At 37.4% G+C, this 22,068-nt stretch overlaps 1 protein-coding gene and 1 long non-coding RNA gene across 3 annotated transcripts in view; one reads left to right on the forward strand and one right to left on the reverse strand.

The window, feature by feature from the left end:
* Positions 1–10,532: 10,532 nt before the first annotated feature.
* On the reverse strand, positions 10,533–11,806 carry LOC132155289 (uncharacterized). Its single transcript, XR_009437235.1, has 3 exons — positions 11,670–11,806; positions 10,860–10,953; positions 10,533–10,801 (listed from the first exon to the last, which is right to left on the reverse strand). It is a non-coding gene; the product is annotated as an uncharacterized LOC132155289 (long non-coding RNA).
* LOC132155288 (solute carrier family 22 member 23-like) overlaps positions 11,477–22,068 on the forward strand; it is a 57,408-nt gene continuing 46,816 nt past the window's right edge. Inside the window, exon 1 of one of the 2 annotated variants that reach the window (XM_059564167.1) lies at positions 11,477–12,398. In XM_059564167.1, coding sequence (XP_059420150.1) covers positions 11,979–12,398 — 420 coding nt within the window. In that variant the 5' untranslated portion in view covers positions 11,477–11,978. Of the gene's footprint in view, positions 12,399–13,155; positions 13,285–22,068 lie in introns of those variants that run through there. The other variant, XM_059564168.1, reaches the window with a different exon arrangement.

Genomic DNA, 22,068 nt, shown 5'->3' on the forward strand with positions numbered 1-22,068 from the left:
AATACGATGTGTCAACATGCACAATATGAATTTTTAGCATTCTACCCATGAAATTTTGCAACACAGCAAGGCTCTTACACACGCTTATCAAACAACAAGTTTATTTTTATTTTCATACCTGTTCATCAGATGCAAAAAAAATTTATTTATTTATTTAGAAATTATCAACTTTGTCACCAGTGCCAATATCACAAAACATTTTAAGGCTAAAAGTAACTCATAACTTGCCCATTTAGGAAAAAATCTTAAAAGTAATGGGCGTGTCCTAAATTTAAGACAAATTTTTTTACATTTTGCTCTAAGAGTATTTCACAAAGCGTTTTAGCGCTAAAACTAGCTCCGAAATCTGAAAACCATTTGAAGTAGTGAAAAGGACTATTAATAATTGCTGTTAATAGTGTTCGTTGTCTGTTTGCTTATGTCTATAATTGATTTTTCCGTACATTTCTGTCATATGCACATAAACTGACAGACACCACTGATAAGCTACTACTAAATATTATAGAAACGTTCATTTTCTGTAAAGTTGCTTTTCAATGATTTGTATAGTAAAAAGCGCTATACAAAAAAAATTTAATTGACAATTAAATGAATATTTACTTGATTAATTAGTGACACTTGGCCTGCATTTTAAAATCTTTATTTAAATGCGCAATATTTTTACTTTTAAAAACCTTTATCTGAAAATGGCAACATAATATCATGCTCTACAATATTTCTACAATATCTCTACAGACCCCTCCTCTATCAGCCAATCACTGTGTGCATAGTTATTGAGCATGCTGACATTATCCATAGCAATAAGGTCAACCCCGCCCTTACTCTTAGCTTTAGACTTCTCTCTATTCTCTATTCCCTGCAAAAGTTTGTCTCAGCAGCTTTGTCAATTACAAAACATTTGTGTGGCATTGTGTACACACTTACAGGCATCATGTGACATGGTGGTGTCCCCCAAGACTCAATACTGGGCCCAGTTTTATTTAACCTATACACAGTATGTTTCAATTAGCTTTGCAGTTAATCAACATAACATCTCATTTCAATTCAGTTGTATGAGGTCCAAATGCTCTGTCAGATCCCAAAACCACTAGATGCAATCAAACAACAGCATGTTAGTGTGCATAGAGAGCATGATTGTGTGTACGTCGGTGAACTTTCTGCAACCCAATAAAGATAAGATCAAGAGCGAAATGAGATATGATTTAGCTCTATTTTATTTTTTTCCGTGTTATGTTTTTACTGTGTAATTATTATAGGTAACTGGGATGTTTTCTGTCAACCACGTTTAAATAGTGTTATATAAATATTAATCTTTCAAATAAGTTATGTGGATATTTGTTTTATTGCATTTAAATCCCAAAAAAGCTAATCTTTTTTTTTTTTCACAGAGAAATTCATCGAGTACATGTTACTGATTGTTGTCTCTCACTGGGGACACAGTGCTTAATCTTGTTTAACGAGAGTGGCGTAAACACCCACAGACACACCAGTCAAGCCCTTAATAATTTTCTGAATTAATTTCTTTCAGTAGTTAATTGTTGCACTTCTGTAAAGAGCCTGTGCATGAACAAACTTGTCAATGTTATAAATGTAACGACTGAAAGACAGCAACGGTTCACATACAGTACGTACTTGAAAAGCATAACAAAACAAGAAAAGAACATCGCCCAAGCCTCACATAGTACACTTTACCTGATCAGCATATCTCAACCTGGCTATACAGTCAAAGTTCCTGGACCTCAACAAAATACTAGAACTAAACAAAACACGAAATAAATAAATATAGGCCTTTTGTTATCTCAGAGGTTGTATTCTTGTGACTCTTTTGTTTTTCTCTCCCTCCCTCCTCCTCCTCTCTCTCTCTCTCTCTCTCTCTCGGGTCCTGCCCTTATTGAACCTGTCAGTAACTTGTGTGATGGTTGGCCAGAAAGAAACTTGTTAAATATGTTGTGGAGTTGAGGAAAGTGGTTGTTATTTGATGATAATGGTGAAACAGTAAAGTTCATATAGTGCATTAAACTGTTTTTAGTGTGTTTACCCATTATTATAAATACTTAGGAACAAACAGTAGGCCTGCTGGACATTTCTCAGGTGTCTCAGTCAACACTTGTCAGATGCAACCCTAATTGCCCCAGGAGATGACCCTCGCCATGCAGGCTAAACTGCTGTGACTTTACCATTATTGGAGCTAGCTGGAAAGACAGGGTGGTGCACTGTGATGTAATTTATTATCTGAAGGGGATCTTGGGAAAGAACTACTCAAATCTTGCCTCTGAGACACACTGAAACGAATAGCTTGAGGTAACCTGGATGGGGCCAGTGGGACTGGAGTTTCCACCTCCACTGGAAGCCAAGGCAAGTTTATTCATATAGCACATTCCGTACACAATGGTAATTCAAAGTGCTTTACATAAAAGAAAGTAAAATAATCAGAAAAATAAAACAAAGAATTAGAAAACTGGGTGTGATATGCTCAGATTTTCTGGTTCTAGTCAGAATCCTGGCAGCAGCGTTCTGGATGAGCTGCAGCTGTCTAATGGTCTTTTTGGGAAGGCCGGTGAGGAGCCTATTACAATAGTCCACCCTGCTGGTGATAAAGGCATGAACAAGTTTCTCCAAGTCTTGACTGGAAACAAAACATCTTAATCTTGCAATGTTTTTTAGATGATAGTATGCTGATTTAGTTACTGCTTTGACATGACTACTGAAACTACGGTCTGTCCCACATGGAAAGAACCTATATGTGGATATCTGCGCATATATGAAACCTATATGCAGTGTATATGCACATATATGCTGCATATATACGTATATATGCCACATATAGGCAAAATTGAGGTGCATATATGTGCATATACAGGAAATATAGGTCTCCTGTATTGCTTCTTCATATCCACATATAAGCCCTATACATACAAGATATGTCTTCTATATAGTTAATGGCAGGATCTGGTTATTTTGTAGCTCATATCCCATTTTTGACTGTCATACATGATGCCTAGCTCATATTTTCTATTATCAAAGCAAAAACTAAGAATTAACGAAAAAAACGAAGAACTTATTTATGTGCGAACATGTGAAATTGGTATCACATGTAATTGGCATGTTATGGAATTTAACAATGGCAATATATTAACATGATATACAGAGCCGGACAGTAACAGAGTACATTTACTTAAGTACAGTACTTAAGTACAATTTTGAGGGATCTTTACTTTACTCGAGTATCATTTTTGGGGAGTACTCATGACTTTACTCAACTACATTTGAGAGGCAAATATTGTACTCTTTACTCCGCTACATTTCTATCCATAACCGTAAGTACCCGTTACTTCTTCGGCCCCGTCCACACAGAGACGGAACCCCGATCTTTTTTTCCTTCGTCTCAAGAAATATCCGCGTCCACACGAAACCGATGTAGTATACATGCCAGACCAGCATGTGGCGCTGTAATTCTGCCACAGAGATACACTTAAAACGGAGAAGAAGACATGGATTTGCTGCGCGTGGTACACAAACGAACATGGATCAGTACATTTATTAATCCGTGTTAATGTTAGCGTTCAGTGTTTGTTCATGTTTTTGGAACTGTTACATGATGTAGTGGTGTTTGACTAGGGGCGAGACGTGGGCTGATGACGGCATATTTTCAAAAAATGTACGGATTCGCCGTCGAGAAGAAACGCAAAGGCGGCGTTTTCAAATATATCCACTCTGGGACCCGATTTCAAAACATCGGTTTCACTCTTCCAAAACGCCAGATCCGTGTGGACGAAAACACCTATCCACCAAAAAATTTGTGCGCCGAAAAAAAAGAGGAAAAAATAAAAATCTCGGACACCCTATCAAACGTCATTGGATAGTGCAGGAAGGAAGAGGAGGAGGCGGCGGCGGAGGAGGAGGATGATGAGGCGCGTCATGACAGACCTTCAAAGAATATTACAGATCTTTTTTTTTCTGTTCAGTTTTTTGTCTTATTTTTGTTCTTGTACTATTTGATTGTTCTTGTAAATACATAATGTACATTTCTATATTTTGGACTTTTATTTATGTTGCCTAGCAGGTTTTTTGTCTTATTTTTGTTCTTGTACTATATTTTTTGTTTTGTACTATTAAATAGTAAAATCCATAGCTGCTAGGCAACATAAATAAAAGTCCAAAATGTAGAAATGTACATTATTTATCTACTCAAGATCAATCAAATAGTAACTATTTGATTGATCTTGAGTAAATACATAATGTACATTTCTACATTTTGGACTTTTATTTATGTTGCCTAGCAGCTATGGATTTTAATTTTACTATTATAGGTGAACATATAGGTACATATATACAGTTGTGTTCAAAATTATTCAACCCCCTAGAGACTGCAGTACTTTACAAATACAAGCTTTTCTGAAGATCCAGGATATAATAAAACTTGCATCTATAACAGTTCACTGGCATATTAAAAGTTATATTGTCTATATATTATGTAATATATTTGAGTTATAAGATTTTTTAATAATACTGCTATGTCATAATTATTCAACCCCTATTCAACATTGCTGTTTTTAAATCACTTATTTGTATGGTGGGGAATAAAACAGTCTCAAAACACAATTAAGCCTTTAGAAACTCTATTAAAAACAGAATTAGCTTGAGCTGTTACACACACAGTTTTGCCCATGCATGTATTGAAGTTGAGTAGCAAAAATGTCAACAGAGATCTCACAAAAGCAAAAGAGAATAAATATCGTAGTACTTTAGAAAGGCTAAGGCTATATGATGATTTCCAAGACATTGAAAGTTCCTAGAGAAACAGCTCTCAGCCTTATTTCTTAGCTTAAAGTGTGTTTTACCAGAAAATCCTTGAGGGTGTGAAAGAAAAAGCACAATATCATAAAATGTTTAATCAGAGCCAACTGAGAAAAACCTGCAATGTACAGCCAAAGACTTGCAAGATGACCCGATGAAAGGAGGAAAACCATTTCAATGCAGTGTGTAAGAAGAACACTAGACAAGTATGGCCTTCATGTTGAGACATCTTGATAAATACCACTCTTGATCAAGAAGAACAAAAAGCCAACTTGAACTTGATAAAATTCATTTGTGTAGACTTGTGGAGCTCTGGGGGAATGTTTTATGGAGTGATGTGACCAAACTGGAACTTTTTGGACCCATGGATCAGTGGTATGTCTGCTGCAAAAAAAGGCAAAGCTCATAAGCAGCAGAACACCATCTCCATCGTCAAACTTGGAGGTGGATCAGTCCTGTTATGGGGTTTCTTTACTGTAGAAGGAAGTGGAAATCATGACTGTATGAAGGACATCATGGATTCTTTGAAGTATCAGGCCATTTTGACAAGAATTGTGATTCCTTTGGTGCAAAGACTGAAGCTGATGCTCAATGGACTTTCCTGCAGGACAGTCATACCAAAGTACACATTCAAACCTACTACTGCTTGGTTCAGGGATCAGTCACAGAATGTACTTGAGTGACCTGTTCAGTCTGCAGGCTTAATTCTCATTTCAAATATCTGGTTGAATTTGAAGAAAGCAGTGGCAATGTGAAAACCAAAGATTATCAGTGATCTGAAAGCTTTTTCAGGTGTGGAATGGGCCAAAACTGTAGTAGAGAGGTGACAGAAGCTTCTAAACACTTACAGACAGTGTTTATTGGTGATTTTAAAGAATAAAAGATTCTGCACAAAGGGGGTTGAATAATTTTGAACATGAATGTTTAGAGCCAATTCGAATTTTATCATGATTCATCAATGTTCCATTCTCAGAATCACTCAAAAGTGTATTAACAAACTTTCTCTAATACTTTACTGATGCCTTTGTTAAATTGATTTCATAAAATGTTATCCTCCACAGCAAATTGTCTTGCAAGTCAAGGGGGTTGAATAATTTTGAACACAACTTGTGCGTGCATATGTGTACCTGTATATGTGTAAATATATGTGTGCATATATGTACATATATGTACATATAATATAGGAAAACGGCCAATTTTATATATGTCACATATATTAAAAACATATATCAAAACCTATATTGAAACATATATGTTTATATAGGTTTTTTCCATGTGGGGTCTCCAGGATCACACCAAGATTTCTGACTTGATTTTTAGTTGTTTGGCCCCTAGAGTTGAGTTTTAGAACGAGTTTTTTTGATAACTAAAGCAATATTACATTACTATAATACTGACTTCTCTCTAGAACTAACATCAAAAGTGCAGAAATTAGTCAGAGATATACATTTACACACAAACTCACAACCAAATGCAACTTTCAGATGCCATCTTTTTTTTTCTCAACCATCACGGAATAGAATGCACAGGATTATGGGATATCAAAGGCAGCGAAGGATACATCTATGCTGCCTTCAAAATTTGATCAGAAGAAGGTACCTCTGGAGACAGGAAGTAAAGCAGAATTTAGATTTGAACCTGCCTTGATGCTTTCCTGCCCTGGAATGCTGCCTCCGAAGGCAGCATGTTAAGAGTTTTTTCAGATGCAGCACAAGTCTCCATGCATTTACTCCCATTTACTCCGTCACGGTTTGGTTTTGTAAGTTCCTTATCTGTCTTGTGTACTTATTTGCCAAGCTGAATAACCAGTCTGAGTTCTCTTTTTCGCTGAAAGCTCGCCGCTGATTCGACATGTAGAATCAACCGGAAAACTGCGGGCGGCATCCAACTAGAGCCAACGGAGTGGAACACACTGAAAAAACTAAAGCCAACTGACACTCAAAAACCACCAGTGCCTGACGGTAGACCACTGGATTGGTGTGTCTCTCAGGCTTTAAAGGGCTGTAAACCCAGATACCAATGGGTGATCTACACGCTTGCATCCTTTATGCAGTGGAGCAATTGGAGTGTGAAGGATTGGCCTGAGAGGTAGTGGTGGGTCACATACCTAAACCCAAAGTGCCCAGAGAATGTACTGTACCTCCAACAAATGTCGGACTGCACACTTTTTAGGGTCTGCTGAGAGTCCTGTTCAATGTTGCAATCTCAGGTGCTGCACGTTCCTCTTCCAAACATTACTGAACATGATGATATCATCTAGAGAGGCAGCAGGCAGCAGGGTTGGAGGACTAACATGAGGCGCTGAAATGTAGCTGGGACCTCAAACAACCTGAAAAGAAGAGTCACAAATTGGTGTAACCCAGTGGTACTTAATCCTGGTCCTCTGAACCCCTCGCTTTGCACATTTTGTCTTCCTTATCTGACACATTCAGTTCAGTTCATGGATGTCTAGCCTAATGAGCTGATGATCTGAATCAGGTGTGTTAAACAAAGGAGATATGTAAAATGTGCAAAGTGGGGGGTCCCCAAGAACAGGATTAATGCTGTGTTCCGTTTGTACTTCTAAGTTGGAAATTCTGAGTTCCCAGTAGGAACTTTTAACTGGAACGCCCTCCCAAGACAGAGTCCTGACTTGGAATCTTAGAGGAGTCGCACTAATTCCAACTTCAGAATCCAATATGGCTGCCCAGTACATCAAAAGAAGAGAAACAGTAGTAATATATTTATTAGCACTTCTGTTTGTCCGTGTCTCAATAAACTCAGATGTACATACAGTACTATCACATCTCTATTTGTGGACATTATGCTATGGCATTAACTGTGCAAAATCAATTTTTTTAATCAGGTGGTACTGCTAATAATGGATGTGTCCATCTTGTTTTCTCCAGTTGGGTGTTACCTCATTCTCAGCTCCAAGATCTGAGGTACTGTAAATGGAATGCAGCATAAGAACCACTGGTGGAAACAAAACAGAGTGGTAAAGGTCATAATTTCACAGGGCATTTATGTTAAAGGGATTTGCCAGTATTCTGTCAGTGTTGAATAAAATTAGTCAAAAGCATTGGATGAGTATTTAACTTTTGACAATGTCTTTAACACAGAATCTTTAAGAGCCATCGGTTTTAAACACAGCTTGTTATTCTTCTATTATGCATATTCACAGCATCACTTCTAATTTGTCCCAAACTACTTTTTCTTGTGTTTGAGTAGGTTAAATGTTCAGCAATACACCACTACAACTGGAGTTATTTCGTTGTGGGGCTCAATGAGGTTGTTGCAGCCAGGCAGAGATGAGAACACATCAGCAAACTTACACTGCAATTTAAGGTTCACTTCCTGTCCAATCTCTGCCCTCTGATAGATTGTTGTTGCCAAATCCACATGGACCTCCTTCCCTCCCTGTTTTCAAGAGGTTGAGATAGTACATTTTCCTGTTAAACCACCTCATAATCAGTATCCACAACTTGCTGTGTGAACGGACTCTCTGTCTTGTCAGGAACTTTCACTCTAGAACTTTCACAGAAACAAACAGTTGAGCAAAACCAGCACTAAACCAATCACCAGTGAACACCATGAGATGCATAACATATAGCAAAAAAAGAAGAAAAAAAAAGATTGCACGTTTGCTCTACCCAAAATGAACTGACTGAAGGTATGATAGAGAATTACTTGCTGATACAGCTCAATGCTCATTGGTTTAAACAATTGTGATGTTTTGTTCTATTCCAAAACTCTGACATCATGTTTTATTTTTCATTTTATTTTCAATAGTAGCAGTGTATTAGCAACAGAGTGTGAATCACATGATATCAGGCAGGCATTGTGTGATTCACATTTATGTGCTTTGTAAGAACGGTTCAGTAAGAATTGACTGCACTTATTCCACTCCTCCCTGACTGTAGCTGCCTACTCCTGTCTACTGTCAAGATGAGGCATTTGACAAATCAGAAGAGCTTAAGGGAACGAAAGTATAGTGTAACCACCCCTTAAAGGGATAGCTCACCTAAAAGTGAAACATCTGTCATCATTTACTCACCCTCCACTTGTTCCAAACCTGAGCACCTCTCTTCTGTTGAACACAAAAGGTGATATTTTGAAGAATGTCGTAATCAACAGTTGATGGTATTGACTTCCAAAGGCTACCAGCCATTTTTGGTTACCAAATTGTTCAAAATATCTTATTTTGTGCTCAGCAGAATAAATAAAGAAACTCCTAAAGGTTTGGAACAAGTGCAGGGTGAGTAAATGATGAAAGAATGCTCATTTTTGAGTGAACTACCCCTTTAGGTCACCAACTAATGGCAAGAGTTAACATGATTTCAGTCATTTAACTAACACCCGTCTTACACATATATTTAAATAATATTTCTCAAGTAATAATGACTTTTTTAAATGGCATGCACCAATTTGGAGCTGCATGGATAGTTCTGTGTTGTCCAGATATATGTTTATACAGTAGCTGTTTTACAGGACATATCTTCCAGGTCTTAGTAGGGATGAGTCACAGAGGTGAACCAACGCCTTTCTTTCTTTCCCAATGCTTCTCTACAATTCAGGTGTGGCTGCACAAATACCCCCATGTCTACACCTGTTCTGTTACCACTTGTTGTGTTTTCAGTCTATGCGTAAGCCTTTTTATGACAGATCATTACTCACTCTTTATTCTGACACACCCTTCAGCTAGTTCTCCTACTTGTCTAAACTTCCTGGCAAGGGAACACAGACATTTCTGATGGGTTTCGGCTTGATGCATGTTTTTTTTTCACTAGATAAATATCTGATAATCGTGGCAAATTCTATAATAAAGGACATAGGCCTTTGCATTTTCTTTGCAAGCGAGCGTGACTTTGTAAGGGTCAAAGTACAGAATACATGTAAGACACCGTGAACATCTGTCTTACTTTCACATATACTATTCAGTGATTTGGTCATTACAACTGCACACATTCACGCACAGATGATACAACAGATGACGCACACCTAATGATTTCATCAACCAACAAAAACTAAGCCAATTTCACTCTTACGCAATCACAAAAGACAGTAAACTCTTTAAGTGAATACTGCTACACTACACTATACAATCAATTAGGATATAAAAACGTCAAAAACTAGAGAAGTTATATATCATGGTTTTATCAGCCTTAAATAACATTAATCACTTTTTAACCACTAGAGAGTAAAAAACGTAATATACCGGTAATCAACACAAAAGCATGACCTGATACTTCTACTTACTACTTTTCAGCATTGAATAGTTGACCTTTGGGTAAGTGGCCTTAATGGGAACTTGCCATAACATTTTTTTTTTATTGCATATTTAATGGCTCTTCAGCTAAACAGTTCTTAGTTACATAATTACAGATAACAAACATGGAGCACAAAACAGCTCATTAAACAGCATCTGGTAAAGATCAATTTTATTTAACACAACTTGAAAAACTTGATAAAATTGTCTTAATGCAAAGTTGGTTTTATTGTGTTCACAGTTTTACCCAAGAGACATTATAAACAAATAAATACAAATATAAATAAATTATGATAATGGAATTTTATTGAAAGTCAGAACCCACAAAATGTATTCTTAACTATTCTAATTTTAAAAAGTTTTGCATTTGACGAATTTGACAAAACCACAGCATAAATCAAACATTTTGTATTTTTAAATAAAAACTTTATCATTAATTAGATGTTGTCGTTGTTTTTTTTTTTTTTTTTTTTTTTATTGCTTTGTTTTCATGGCAGGAGTCTTCGATCAGTGAATAAAGGAGCAGTCCAACAATGAATTGAGCAAACTGAAAGTGAACACAAGTAAAAACATGTTCAACCTTCAGTTAATGTGCTTTACTCCTGAGATAAAAGGAGTCCAGCTGCCCAAACACTGCCTTCGAATCCTCAAGTTGCTTTAATTTTTTTCTCTCTTCCGGAAACATAATTACAAGACAATTCTTGTGACTCTTTTGGTCACCACTAGATGGAAGGCTTACTCCAATAATGCGTGTCCCTAAACATTGGAAGTTGTTGCTTCAAAATATGCAATATATATATATATATATATATACCTGTCCAAGATAGCACGCGCACATCTTCAAGATGTCTGCTAAAGCTCGCTTCATCTGGAAAGCATCTGCTGTGTACCTACATCTGATCCAACATCTGATCAAAAAAAAGAAAAAAAAAAAAGAATAAAATAATTAATGAAAAATGTATTAATAAATAAAAGGTACAAAAGCTGTTACTGGGGCTGTACCTTTTCAAAAGGTGCACTTCTGTACCTGATTTACCCCTCAAGGGTGCACATTAGTGCACATAGTGTATTAGTACACCTTAATTGCACATTATAACCTTTGAAAGGTTACACAACCCCAGGAACAGCTTCTCTGAGAGTGTGCCTATATTAAATTCAGAAGTCCTTTGTTAAATACACCTTAACATTTATTTCAATTTGTAATTTATTTTCCTATTGTCATTTAAATAGTCCTGCCAGTTCGGACAGATACAGTAGATGGCAGCATTTACACCAGAACGAAAACAGGTCTATATCATCCTCACACAAGATAATTGGATTATTAAACAGCACAACCACATGAATCTATATATATATATATATTAAAAAAGTAGCTTATAGCGTGTATACTCGTAAACAGAGGCTAATGAGCTTCAGTAGCTGATCACTGTGACTGGAATCAATGGCTGAAGGGGCGTTCAGTCGAGGTTCCGCCCTCAGGACGGTTTGCTCGGTCCCTGTCATCCCCGAAATAAGTCGGTTATTTGTGTCGGAAGGAGAGATTCCTCGGCTCGGGAGTGGGTCATGACGCGGGTGTGAGTGTAATGTGACGCGCGCGCGGCGCGGACCGGGACAGGTGTGTTACCTGTGGCTGTGAAGGCTGGAAATGGCCACGGATCCGCAACATGCCGATGAAACGAATTGCTTTCCTTGAACGTTGTTGTTTTCTGACTAGAAGCGTGTTTGGGAAGTGGAGCGGGCCGAGCCGGTGACTTTTACAGTAGCCTATCTATTGATTGATCGCGAATAGTTCCTGACGACTTTTAAACGGGTGAAGACAAGCGAACCACTCCCCGAGCACCGGACACCGAGCTCTCCTTCTGATTGCAGGTACGCGCATCCGGTGTGAACGGGGATTGTTCGGTTCTGACGCATTCCCGAGCCGCGCTGCGGTATGTGTGAGACGGTGATGGCCGTGTCTCAGCTGGACATCGAGCCTCATCCACCGGAGAACGGCTTCGTCACCCCCGAAACTAATAAATCGCACGGTTTACTTTCGCAGATCGATGGCAGCGTGCTGCCTAACTTGGGCGGATTTGGGAGATTTCAGAAACTGCTGGTCCTTTTAACATGCATCCCGGCCATTTTCATTGGCTTCAGCCAGTTTTCGGACAGGTTTCTCCTGTATGTGCCTCAGCCGTGCGCTCAGGTGCAGCCGAACTCCAGCCAGCCCTCGTCCAATGTGTCGGCTGTGGCTAATGGAAACAACCCCACTAATGGCTCATCATCATCATCATCATCCTCATCACAATGCGTCTGTACGCCGTCAGGATGTCAACTGCAAATTGGACTAGAGCAAAATGTTGTCACCAAGGTAAGAGTGTGCGTTCAACTCGTCCGTAATAACAGCAATATTCGTTTTGCACTCAGTTTGTCAGGGAACAGGAGAGGAACTTGAGCTTTTGGCTGGCAGGCGTTTTCAAGTTCATGGACGTGCATAGAAGCATGCATGGTATTAACACACTTAAATTTCACTTATTTCTTTTTATGCGAGCTCCCACATGAATGTGAGTTTGTTTACGAAGCATTGAGGGGCCTGCATTACAGTGCAAAGGAGCAACTCTACACCAATGGCATTGCTGACTGAGATAAATATGAGTCAAATGCTTCAACAGCTGACAGGGGGCCTGCAATCATGGGGTGTCATGTCACTGATGTTTACCAGATGACATAACCGCTTTTAAAAACAACAACTGCACCCTTTTAACCATCTGTGTCCTGCCCTTCAGCCTCTATTCGCCTGTCTGGTTATTGTGCAATAGTGAAATATTGGTCAACAGACTGTGAGGGTTACACAGTAATTCTGAGCAGCCTACGGAGATAAGAGAAGGCCAGCGTAGGCCTTTTGTGTTTATCATATCAGTGACACATTATGTTCTTCTCTGCTGATCTGGTAACGAGGAACATTCACTACGATGGTCTAGAATGCTCATCATGATGATGTAATGTGTCATGAACAAGCAGAGAGGTGATACTTTAAAACATATGTGCTTAAAATATGTTGTCTTGTGCAACATTCGTAAAAAGAAATATATGGTAGTGAAAATCGTAAAAGACTCACTGTCCTATGAGCCTTGCACACAGCCTGCAATGAGAGTGAATCAGCAAACTTACGAAAGCATCAATTTACCCGTGGCTTTGCTGTTCTCTCTGAAAGGAAATCCTAGAACTGTGTTGGCATGCCATTCCAGCAGTCAAAAGTGAGTCATCTCTTTTATTTATTTATTGAAACTGTGGTCCACATGATCCATTAACAGCTGCAGATTATGTTTACTGCAAAGCTGAATTTGAGCACAAAAATACAGTAAAAATTGTAGTATTGTTAAATATTATTACAATTTTAAAAAGCTGTTTTCAATATGAATATATTTAAAAATCTTTATTTCTGTGATGCAGAGCTGAATTTTCAGCATAATTATTCCAGTCTTCAGTATTACACAATCTTTCAGAAATCAATATTGAAATAATTCATCACTAAGTATGGTTTTTAAATCTATGGCTCTCATTGCATTTAAAAATAACTAAAAGTATGCTAGTACAACAAATGAAATGATACATTTGACACCTGTAGACACTAGTTTTGTTTCTCATTTAAACTTTATTTTAGAAATAATTTTAAGCTATTATAAATCTCATGCATTAGGTAGTTTTCGCTGTATTTGAGCCATTGTCTGTTGTCAAAGACACTCACTGTTTTCACAAAGTCCTCAGCCAGGCCGCTAAAGCTTCTTTCAAAGCTTTCTCCAGGGAAAGTGAGGCGTTTCTGGCATCTACTTATTTATTTCAGAACCATAGTAAAACATGCCGCATGCTGCAACTCCTGCATGGATCTGTTGTTCAGGTTGACCACACTTGTATGATTGTTGTAGTATTTCACGTGCTTTCGCTCAAATTCAACACATACTCATGCATTTCTCATGCATTTTATGATTCGCGACTGGTGAGAGATTAGTGTTATGGCTATTGGTGTTTTCTGTCAGAGTATATAAAGCTGGTATCTTCAGGTTTTATAGAGCTGACAAAGAAAGATGACTTTCTCAATAATATTGTGGTTTGTCCACCATTTATGACATTTATGTCTCATGTTTGCAGGAAAAAAAAGGCTTAATTCTTAGTGGTTCCACATCCGAAAACAATTTTTTTTTTATTCCTTTACCCTCAGGCAGTCGACTTTAATAAATTAAATTAAGCAATTAAAACTAAGTCTGCATGCTTTTTGAATGGTACCTATTGTAGGATGATCCATGGTTTAACTCTTCTGGCACTTATGCATCTGTATTTCATTCTTTATAATGGTTGGAATAATTTATGTATGCTTCGGTGTCTTACTTGTGTTTGAGCTCATCAAGAAATTCCAGACAACAACGTTGTTTGGCAATAAATATGTTTTTGAAGCTGACTTTAATGACAGTTTCTGCTGGCATTGTGTTTTTGCGTAAATGACAGATGACCGCGCTGGTTATTTCCTAGTTTGAGCTCTTCTCATAAAGAGTGACGCTTGCAAATTCTGGAACGATCAATATTTGTTCAGTTAGGTTAGGCTGGCTTTGAGGTGTCCTTTTGTTTGTTTTCATATACACTGATCATATAGGATTTTATGACTGTGTCTCAGATGTTGGTACACTTTCAACATTAGAATCAGATGTGAATTGGCATCATTCACTTCAGTAAACTTGTTTGGTTTAGCTATAAGCGCTAAAGTACATAGTACCCAGTGCTAGGTAGCAACAGGTTCCATGTTATCTGGATTATGTTATCAGGTTCCAAAAATTAACTTATAATTATATTATAATAAATTTTAAAATGCTCAATCAGACTACAGTTATACTTATTATTAAGGGTTTGATTTTGATTGTTGTAAATGTAAAAAGTTTTATTTTAATTTCACATTTGTATGATTTCATTGTTAGCTTTTAATTAAACTCACAAACCCCCGCAGTTCCTTCATGAACCCCAGGTTGGGAAACTTTGATGTGATATAATTTTTATTTCACTCCAATGAATGGAATATGTTGTCTTTTTTGTGTATTTTTTATATCAACATTGTACAAGATTCTGCTATTTAAATCAATGTGATAAACAAATTAGGTCAAAAGTAATCAAAAAGTAGTCTGATTATAATACCTTAACTGTGTAATGTAATGGATTATGTTATTAACTACAATTTCTGTCATGAATTTTGGAATCAGAAACGGACTACAATTTTTAAGTAATCTACCCAGCACTGATGGTATTTTAGTTTAGTGTAGTTTTATTGATTTATATAGCACATTTAATATTGACCGTGTCGACCAAAGTGCTGTACAAAATTAAAAACTAAAATACATAAAACAACTAACCATATAAAACAAATAATATCACACATTATCAAATATTTGACGGCGTTTACTCCAGACCAAAAGCCGTTTTAAAAGATAAGTCTTAAGTGAAGACTTAAAAACCTGAAAAGAGGAGGCTGATCTTTATATACAATGGGACACGGAAAAAGCACCTTAAGTTTCAGGGGCATCATAGCATGCAGCATTTTAGACTATCTGGAGACTAGATAAACAAGACTGAGTAATTCCTAAATGCAATGAATTACAATAATCCAATCTTGTTGAAATAAATGCATGAATAATAGTCTCCAGATCCTTAAAAGAAAGAATTAAATTTTAGCAATCCTACTTAAAATGAAAAAAAAGGCATATTTTTACTACTGAATTTATCTGTTTATCAAATTTGAGTGCCGGGTTAAAAATAACACCCAAATTCTGAGCACAAGTGCCTACAGTTTTAGTTAAAGGACTCAAAGGTTTAGAAAGGATGGAAGCACATTCAGGCCATCCAAAGACCAACACTTCTGTCTTAGAATCTAGCTGTAAAAAAAAAAAATAATTCTGCCATCCAAGTTTTAACTTCACTTGCACAATCGATCAGAGACTAGAGATATATTGTCATCTGGTTGCATTGGAAGATAAAACTGTATATCATATGCTTAAAGATGGTATGAGATCTGATATTTAAGAAAAATTATAGCTAAAGGAAGAAGATAAAGGGAGAACAAAACCGGGCCTAAAACGGAACCCTGTGGTACTCCACATGTATATAACATAGGTAAAATTCTCAATAGCAACAGAAAAAGGTCAGCCCTTAAGATAGGATGTGAACCAGTTCAAATTTGTTCCCCTAATCCCAACATACTCCTCCGGTCGTCTCAATAAAATAGAATGGTCGATAGTGTCATAAGCCAACCTTAGATCGAAATGGACCAAAACCCAACATTTCCCAGAGTCAACAGCTAATAGCAAATCGTTTAACACTTTCAGAAGAGCTGATTCTGTACTATACTAAGCTCCGAACCCAGACTTGTTCAATATATCAATATATTCTTTAAGGAGGAAAGCTGATAAAGAACAATCATCTCCAGTACTTTTAAAAGGAAAGGAAGTTTTGATATAGGCCGTTAATTGGCTAGGACTTGTGGATCAAGGATAGGTTTTTAAAGTACAGTGTGTATCATTGCATGTTTAAAACAGGATGCAACATGACCACTATTAATAATAAACGGAATATATGGACCAATGGTATCTAAAGCTTTCATAGTTAAAAATGTGGGAATAGGATCCAAAGTACAGGATACATGTTTTAAATGACAAATAATGTCCATTAAATTAGAAATAGACTAAACAAGAAAATACAGCAGAATTGCAATAATCAGTACGAGAGACATTCCCAGAGTGCACAATATTAGAGTGAATATTTTGGATCTTATTAATAAAAACTTTTATTTTTTATTTATTTTTTATTACAAATTAAAGGATTTGCACCAGAAATTAAAATTGAAACTGATTAAGAGGTTGTTTCGCAGGCCTGGACAATATAGTTTAAAAAAATTATCAGCTTATGATCAGAAAAATATGAATCCTCAATCTGAATAATCTGTAATGAAAAGCTAAAATACCCACAGGCCTTTAGTACCACAATGCAAAGATCAAGATGTCTCACAAAGTCTCATTGGCTCAATGAGAGATTAATAATGAAATGCTGACAGGTAACACACTAAAGTACAGCTCGCTATCAGCAAACTCAGCAACTCCGTGTGCATGTGCACCATAATTAAAGGCACATCATTAAACTCACTCAACCTCACGGTCAATCTTTACACGTGCGTCCCTAACGAGAAGCAGGACTTCTGGGACTATTTATTTCATGCAGATAAGTCGGATTTTGACACGTTTGCTCACAGTTTCACTGGGTGAAAAGAAGCTGATAGCAACTGTAAGGCATGAGCCAAAACAAGGAAGTGGATCTGCAAAGGAATAGCTCAGAATAAAGAAATGGTTGACTCCTCGACGCAGTGTTCGAAATAAGATCTGTAGTCTCCTACCCTGTGAAAGAGAGAATCTCTTCGATTGAGTTGAGGAAGTTGGAGAAGTCCCTGAAAAAAATCCTCTGGAAGTCATTTTCCATCGGGAGAGCCCCTTCAGATTTTGAGGACTGTTCTAATTGCATTGGATGCCCAACAGGCTTTTATTTTAATAAGATGAGGTAAAATGAGTAGGAGAATATCATCACTGGAAGATACAGAGCTGCACATTTGGCTCTAATGTTGTATTCTGATGACAAGGTTAGGATTAGACCTGAAGGGTTTCGATCCAGTAGCAAGTGTGTAAATCGGATAAAATGATCAGTGTAGGATAAAAATACTGTAGGTACTGCTGATCTACTTTATCTGAAGTTTTTTTTTTTCCATTTACTTAAAAAAATAATGTGCTGAGTGTAACATTCATTTCATCCGTAACTCATATAGGCCCATAAATGATTGTGTAATCAAGTATATTATATGGAATTAAAGAAGTTGTTTGGATAATAGGAGCGAAGATGCTGTTAGTGTTGCCAAATTCTGATCGCATTAGCAGTTGTTTGATTAAATTGCTTCTAGAATGTAATTGATTTTCAACTTTATTCAGCTGTTTAATGGCACTCAGTGGGTGTTATACTCCATCGGTCCATCAGAAGTTTAATACAATGCACATCCATTCAAAAAGTCCAACCAAGTCCTCCTGTAGCGAATCAATGTGTTTTTGTAAGAAAAATGTCCATATTCAAAACGTAATAGTCACTTGACTTATGAGGTTGGCTTTGCACATGAGCCACTCAGAAGTTAAGCTCACGGAAGTCAAAAGCAAAATTGTGAAATATTAAAATTGATAATTGACTGTTAAAATTTTAGATAAAGCTTCTAATTAAATTTTTTTCTGTAATGGCAAAGCTGAATTCTCAGCATCATTACTCCAGTCTTGAATGTCACATGATCCTTCAGAAATCATTCTAGATGCTGATTTGCTGCTCGAGAGATCTTATTATTTTATCAACATTGAAAATGGTTGTTCAGAGGCTATACGTTAGGATTTCTTCTTTTACTAATTTGGTTACTAGTTGCTGAGCTGATGTAGACTGATGAACACGTGTTGCTGAAGCAGATGGATTGTTCTGGAAGGTTACACACGAGGCAGACGATGTTTTGCCCCTAGGCCTCTCAGTTAAACACACCCAAAACCAGCTGTTCAAGGTCTTCAGGACCTCCGCTAGAAACCATCAGACAGGTTGGAGCTGGACACCCCTGGTCTAGAAACAATGTGTGTGTGTCCTGGTCTCCAAGTTGTCTTGAGGTCCTTTCTTGACTCTGCACAGATTTAGTTGTTCATGCTAAAGAAAACTCCACAAAGTAATTGTTTATGTCTGCCATTTTGAAAGTCCTTCTGTCCTTTCCAAACTGTAAACTGCAATAAAAGCTTTTATACACAAAGCTGCTGATTATGATAGTCATGGCTTAAAACAAAATCTGACCAATTACACCAAGCAGTGAAGCCACATGGAGTAATTAAGAGCTTGTCTATAAATGTGCCTGATCAAAATAGATTTTTATTACAATAGGGGTTTATTAAAGCATAGTAGTGACAACGTATATGGTATCAGCACAGTCGGAATGAACTCCGAACATCCTTCGAACCTTTTATACACTGACAGTTCACTACCTTTAATGTAAATGAAGTTGCTCTTCTGCGCTAACAGCTGTGCTCTGTATGTTAATGAAGTTGTAGCACCCCATTGTCTGAGATGGTTCTCTGTGTCCCAAACCCATTCCCGTTCTCCAGTTTGTCACCATTTGCTCAAGATATGATCATGCCAAATGATCTAGAAACAACGTAACTGTTGACTTTCTGCTTCTCTATAATAATTAAGCCATTTTGGGAAATGAGTGTGATCCAGCATCTATTGTGGAGTGGAAACTGGGTCTGGTCAGATGACAGTTTCTACAGTTGTCATTGCACATTTGATGTACAACGAGGGAATGGTGATAGTGTTCAGTTTATAGCGTTTCCCAGATGGCAGCAAAGACAAAAGATGATGACAGGGGTGCGTCGCATCCTTCAGAACGCTGCTGGTTCTACAGAACTTCCTACATATTGTATCAACTGGATTTTTTCTTTGTGCATTGTTCGTTATCATAGATTTTCTGATGTGTTTTAACAACATAAAAATTGCAAAGTGAGCGTTTACTAAAGCAGCTGTCAAGGTTAGATCACCATTGTAACGTGACGCCGATCGAGTGGGCTTCTTTGTTTGTGTGAGCTCTGATGGACATGGAAATGTGAGCTGTAGTTTTCTGCAGACACATTTGCACACATGCAGCATATGCATCCACCCACACACATTGTATTTACCCAGCTGTCCAGTCTGAAGTTGCTGAGGTCAGCTCACAGTTCCTTTATCAGCTGGAGTGACATGGTCTTCTAGACAGAAACACAAGTTGCTTCTTCACAGATTTTCAATCAGACTTATGAGCTGGACTCAGATGACCTTGACAGAATATGCATAACTGAAACAGTCTTTGTAAATGTAGAATGATCAAACCTATAACCCAGCCTGTTTGGGATTTGACTTATTCCTGCTGACAGTATAGAGTGCTGCAGGGGTGCACGATTAATACACCGCTGGTTCATTCTTGATTTTCCAATGGGGTTTTTCAATTTATTAGTGAAATAAAGCCTGTGGTAAACATAACTTGAAGATACTCTGGCGTTTTGTTCTATGACGTAAACTGCACACACTCACACCCCACCTAAACTCTCGTCTAGTTACTTACTAGAAACATACGTTTTCAAAAATAAACATAACATTTACATTGTAGAACAAACCATTAAAGTGTCTTCAAGTTATGCGTCCCATAGGTATTTTTCTCATCAATTCAAAAACAAAGTAGTAAAAACCCATATGAAAATCTCGAAGGAACCAGAGGTGAATTAGTCTTGTATGTACATGTTCTGATGTCATACACCTGCACCACTATGTGTCTCATGCTATTGTTTGCAGACAGTGTGTCTAACAATAGAAAATAGATATTATTGTTATTACAAGTGGAGAAGAACGTTTTGTTCCTCGTGTATGTGCAGAAAACATCAATGTTTCCTTTTGGCATTTTGGCCCTATTTTAATAATTGATTAATTTGTTAAAGATTTCTTTGATTTATTGTTTTTTTTTATGACTATTCTGACTGTTTCTGTTCTATACTTTGGTGAAGTAACACATGATGACAGACAAAAGACAATGGGCCCTTTTTGCCCTCTTCCTTGTTTTACCCACAATTCACCCTTCACTCTCTCTCTCTCTCTCTCTTTCTCTCTCTCTCTTTCTCTCTTATTGCTCTTTCTTTCTCTCGCTCTCTTGAAGACAGAGTTATGCAGAAGGACACATTCCCAATCCCACATGCAGTGCACTGTCCAAATGACTGAATGATGCCCTTATATTTGTGTTTAAAGAACACAGCAAATTAAACCTGATTTTATTTGAAATGTTTTTATGTTTTCTGAAGGAACCCAGATACGTCTGCAAGATGTCTGTTAAAGATTGCGTCTGTTAAAGTATCTGCTGTGTACAAACCTCTGATAGACATCTCTGTTTTACATTCTTTCTAAATCATAAACATTTAAAAGACATTTTCTAAAAGTCTGACTAACGTCCTACAGAGTTATTGCACATAGACATCTCGGTGATGTCCGTGTGCTATCAGGGAACTGAGTAACCGTGTGGTTTTCAGAACATTGCTTCTGTATGCAGTTACAGTACAGAAAACTACCACAGATCTTTTTATTGAAATCCCATTTCCCAGTAACCCAGGAACGCAAGAAAACCATGTTCACAAGACATTTTTAAAAGTTAGGATATTTCCCATGATCATCCATGTGTTCTATTGATTATGTGAATTGAAAAGCTTTTAAAACCCCAGAGAAATGGTTTAACACATTGTCGGCTTATTAAATATCTCTTAATCAACATGCATATAAACTCACTGATCCTCATGGTGTTGCTAAGGCTATCTGGGTGGCATCAGAGATGCAATTTAAACACCAACAAAACATGGTTATTGTTAAATCCTGGTAACCACAAATTAACCATGGTTTTGCTATAGTAACCATATGCTGCGTTTCCACCGCAGGAACTTTACCCAGGAACTAGGGACTTTGGCCTGGTACTCGGTGTGTTTCCACCGCAGGAACCAGGAACTAAATAAAGTTCCGGGTAAAAAAATGCCCCTCAGAAAGTCCCTGCTGGTGAGGTGGTACTTTTTCAAAGTTCCGGAACTTTCGGGGGCAGGACTTGGCCGCTAAACATCCTGATTGGTTGAGTTCACTCAGCATTGTGACTTCAACCACCATTTATTCGGATCAACATTTTCAAAATATTACTGTTATTGTGTCATGAAATGTAATTTTAAAAGTATTTCAGGCGAGAATGTAGTTGTTTAAAACTCAAATCTGTGGTTTATTTATAAAGACAGCGCCCATTTAAAAATGTATTTCGCCGATCTCAGAGACGGTCAGCTCCACGCGACCAGCGAGAGCTCAGTGATCATGTATCCAACGAGAAGCAGCCTCTCCTCGGCTAGACCTTCTGATGTGTGCCGCGGGCTCTGATGTCTCTTTAGTGGTTAAACATA

Source organism: Carassius carassius, chromosome 12, assembly GCF_963082965.1.
Source record: "Carassius carassius chromosome 12, fCarCar2.1, whole genome shotgun sequence".
In the NCBI taxonomy this organism is placed as follows: Eukaryota; Metazoa; Chordata; class Actinopteri; order Cypriniformes; family Cyprinidae; genus Carassius; species Carassius carassius.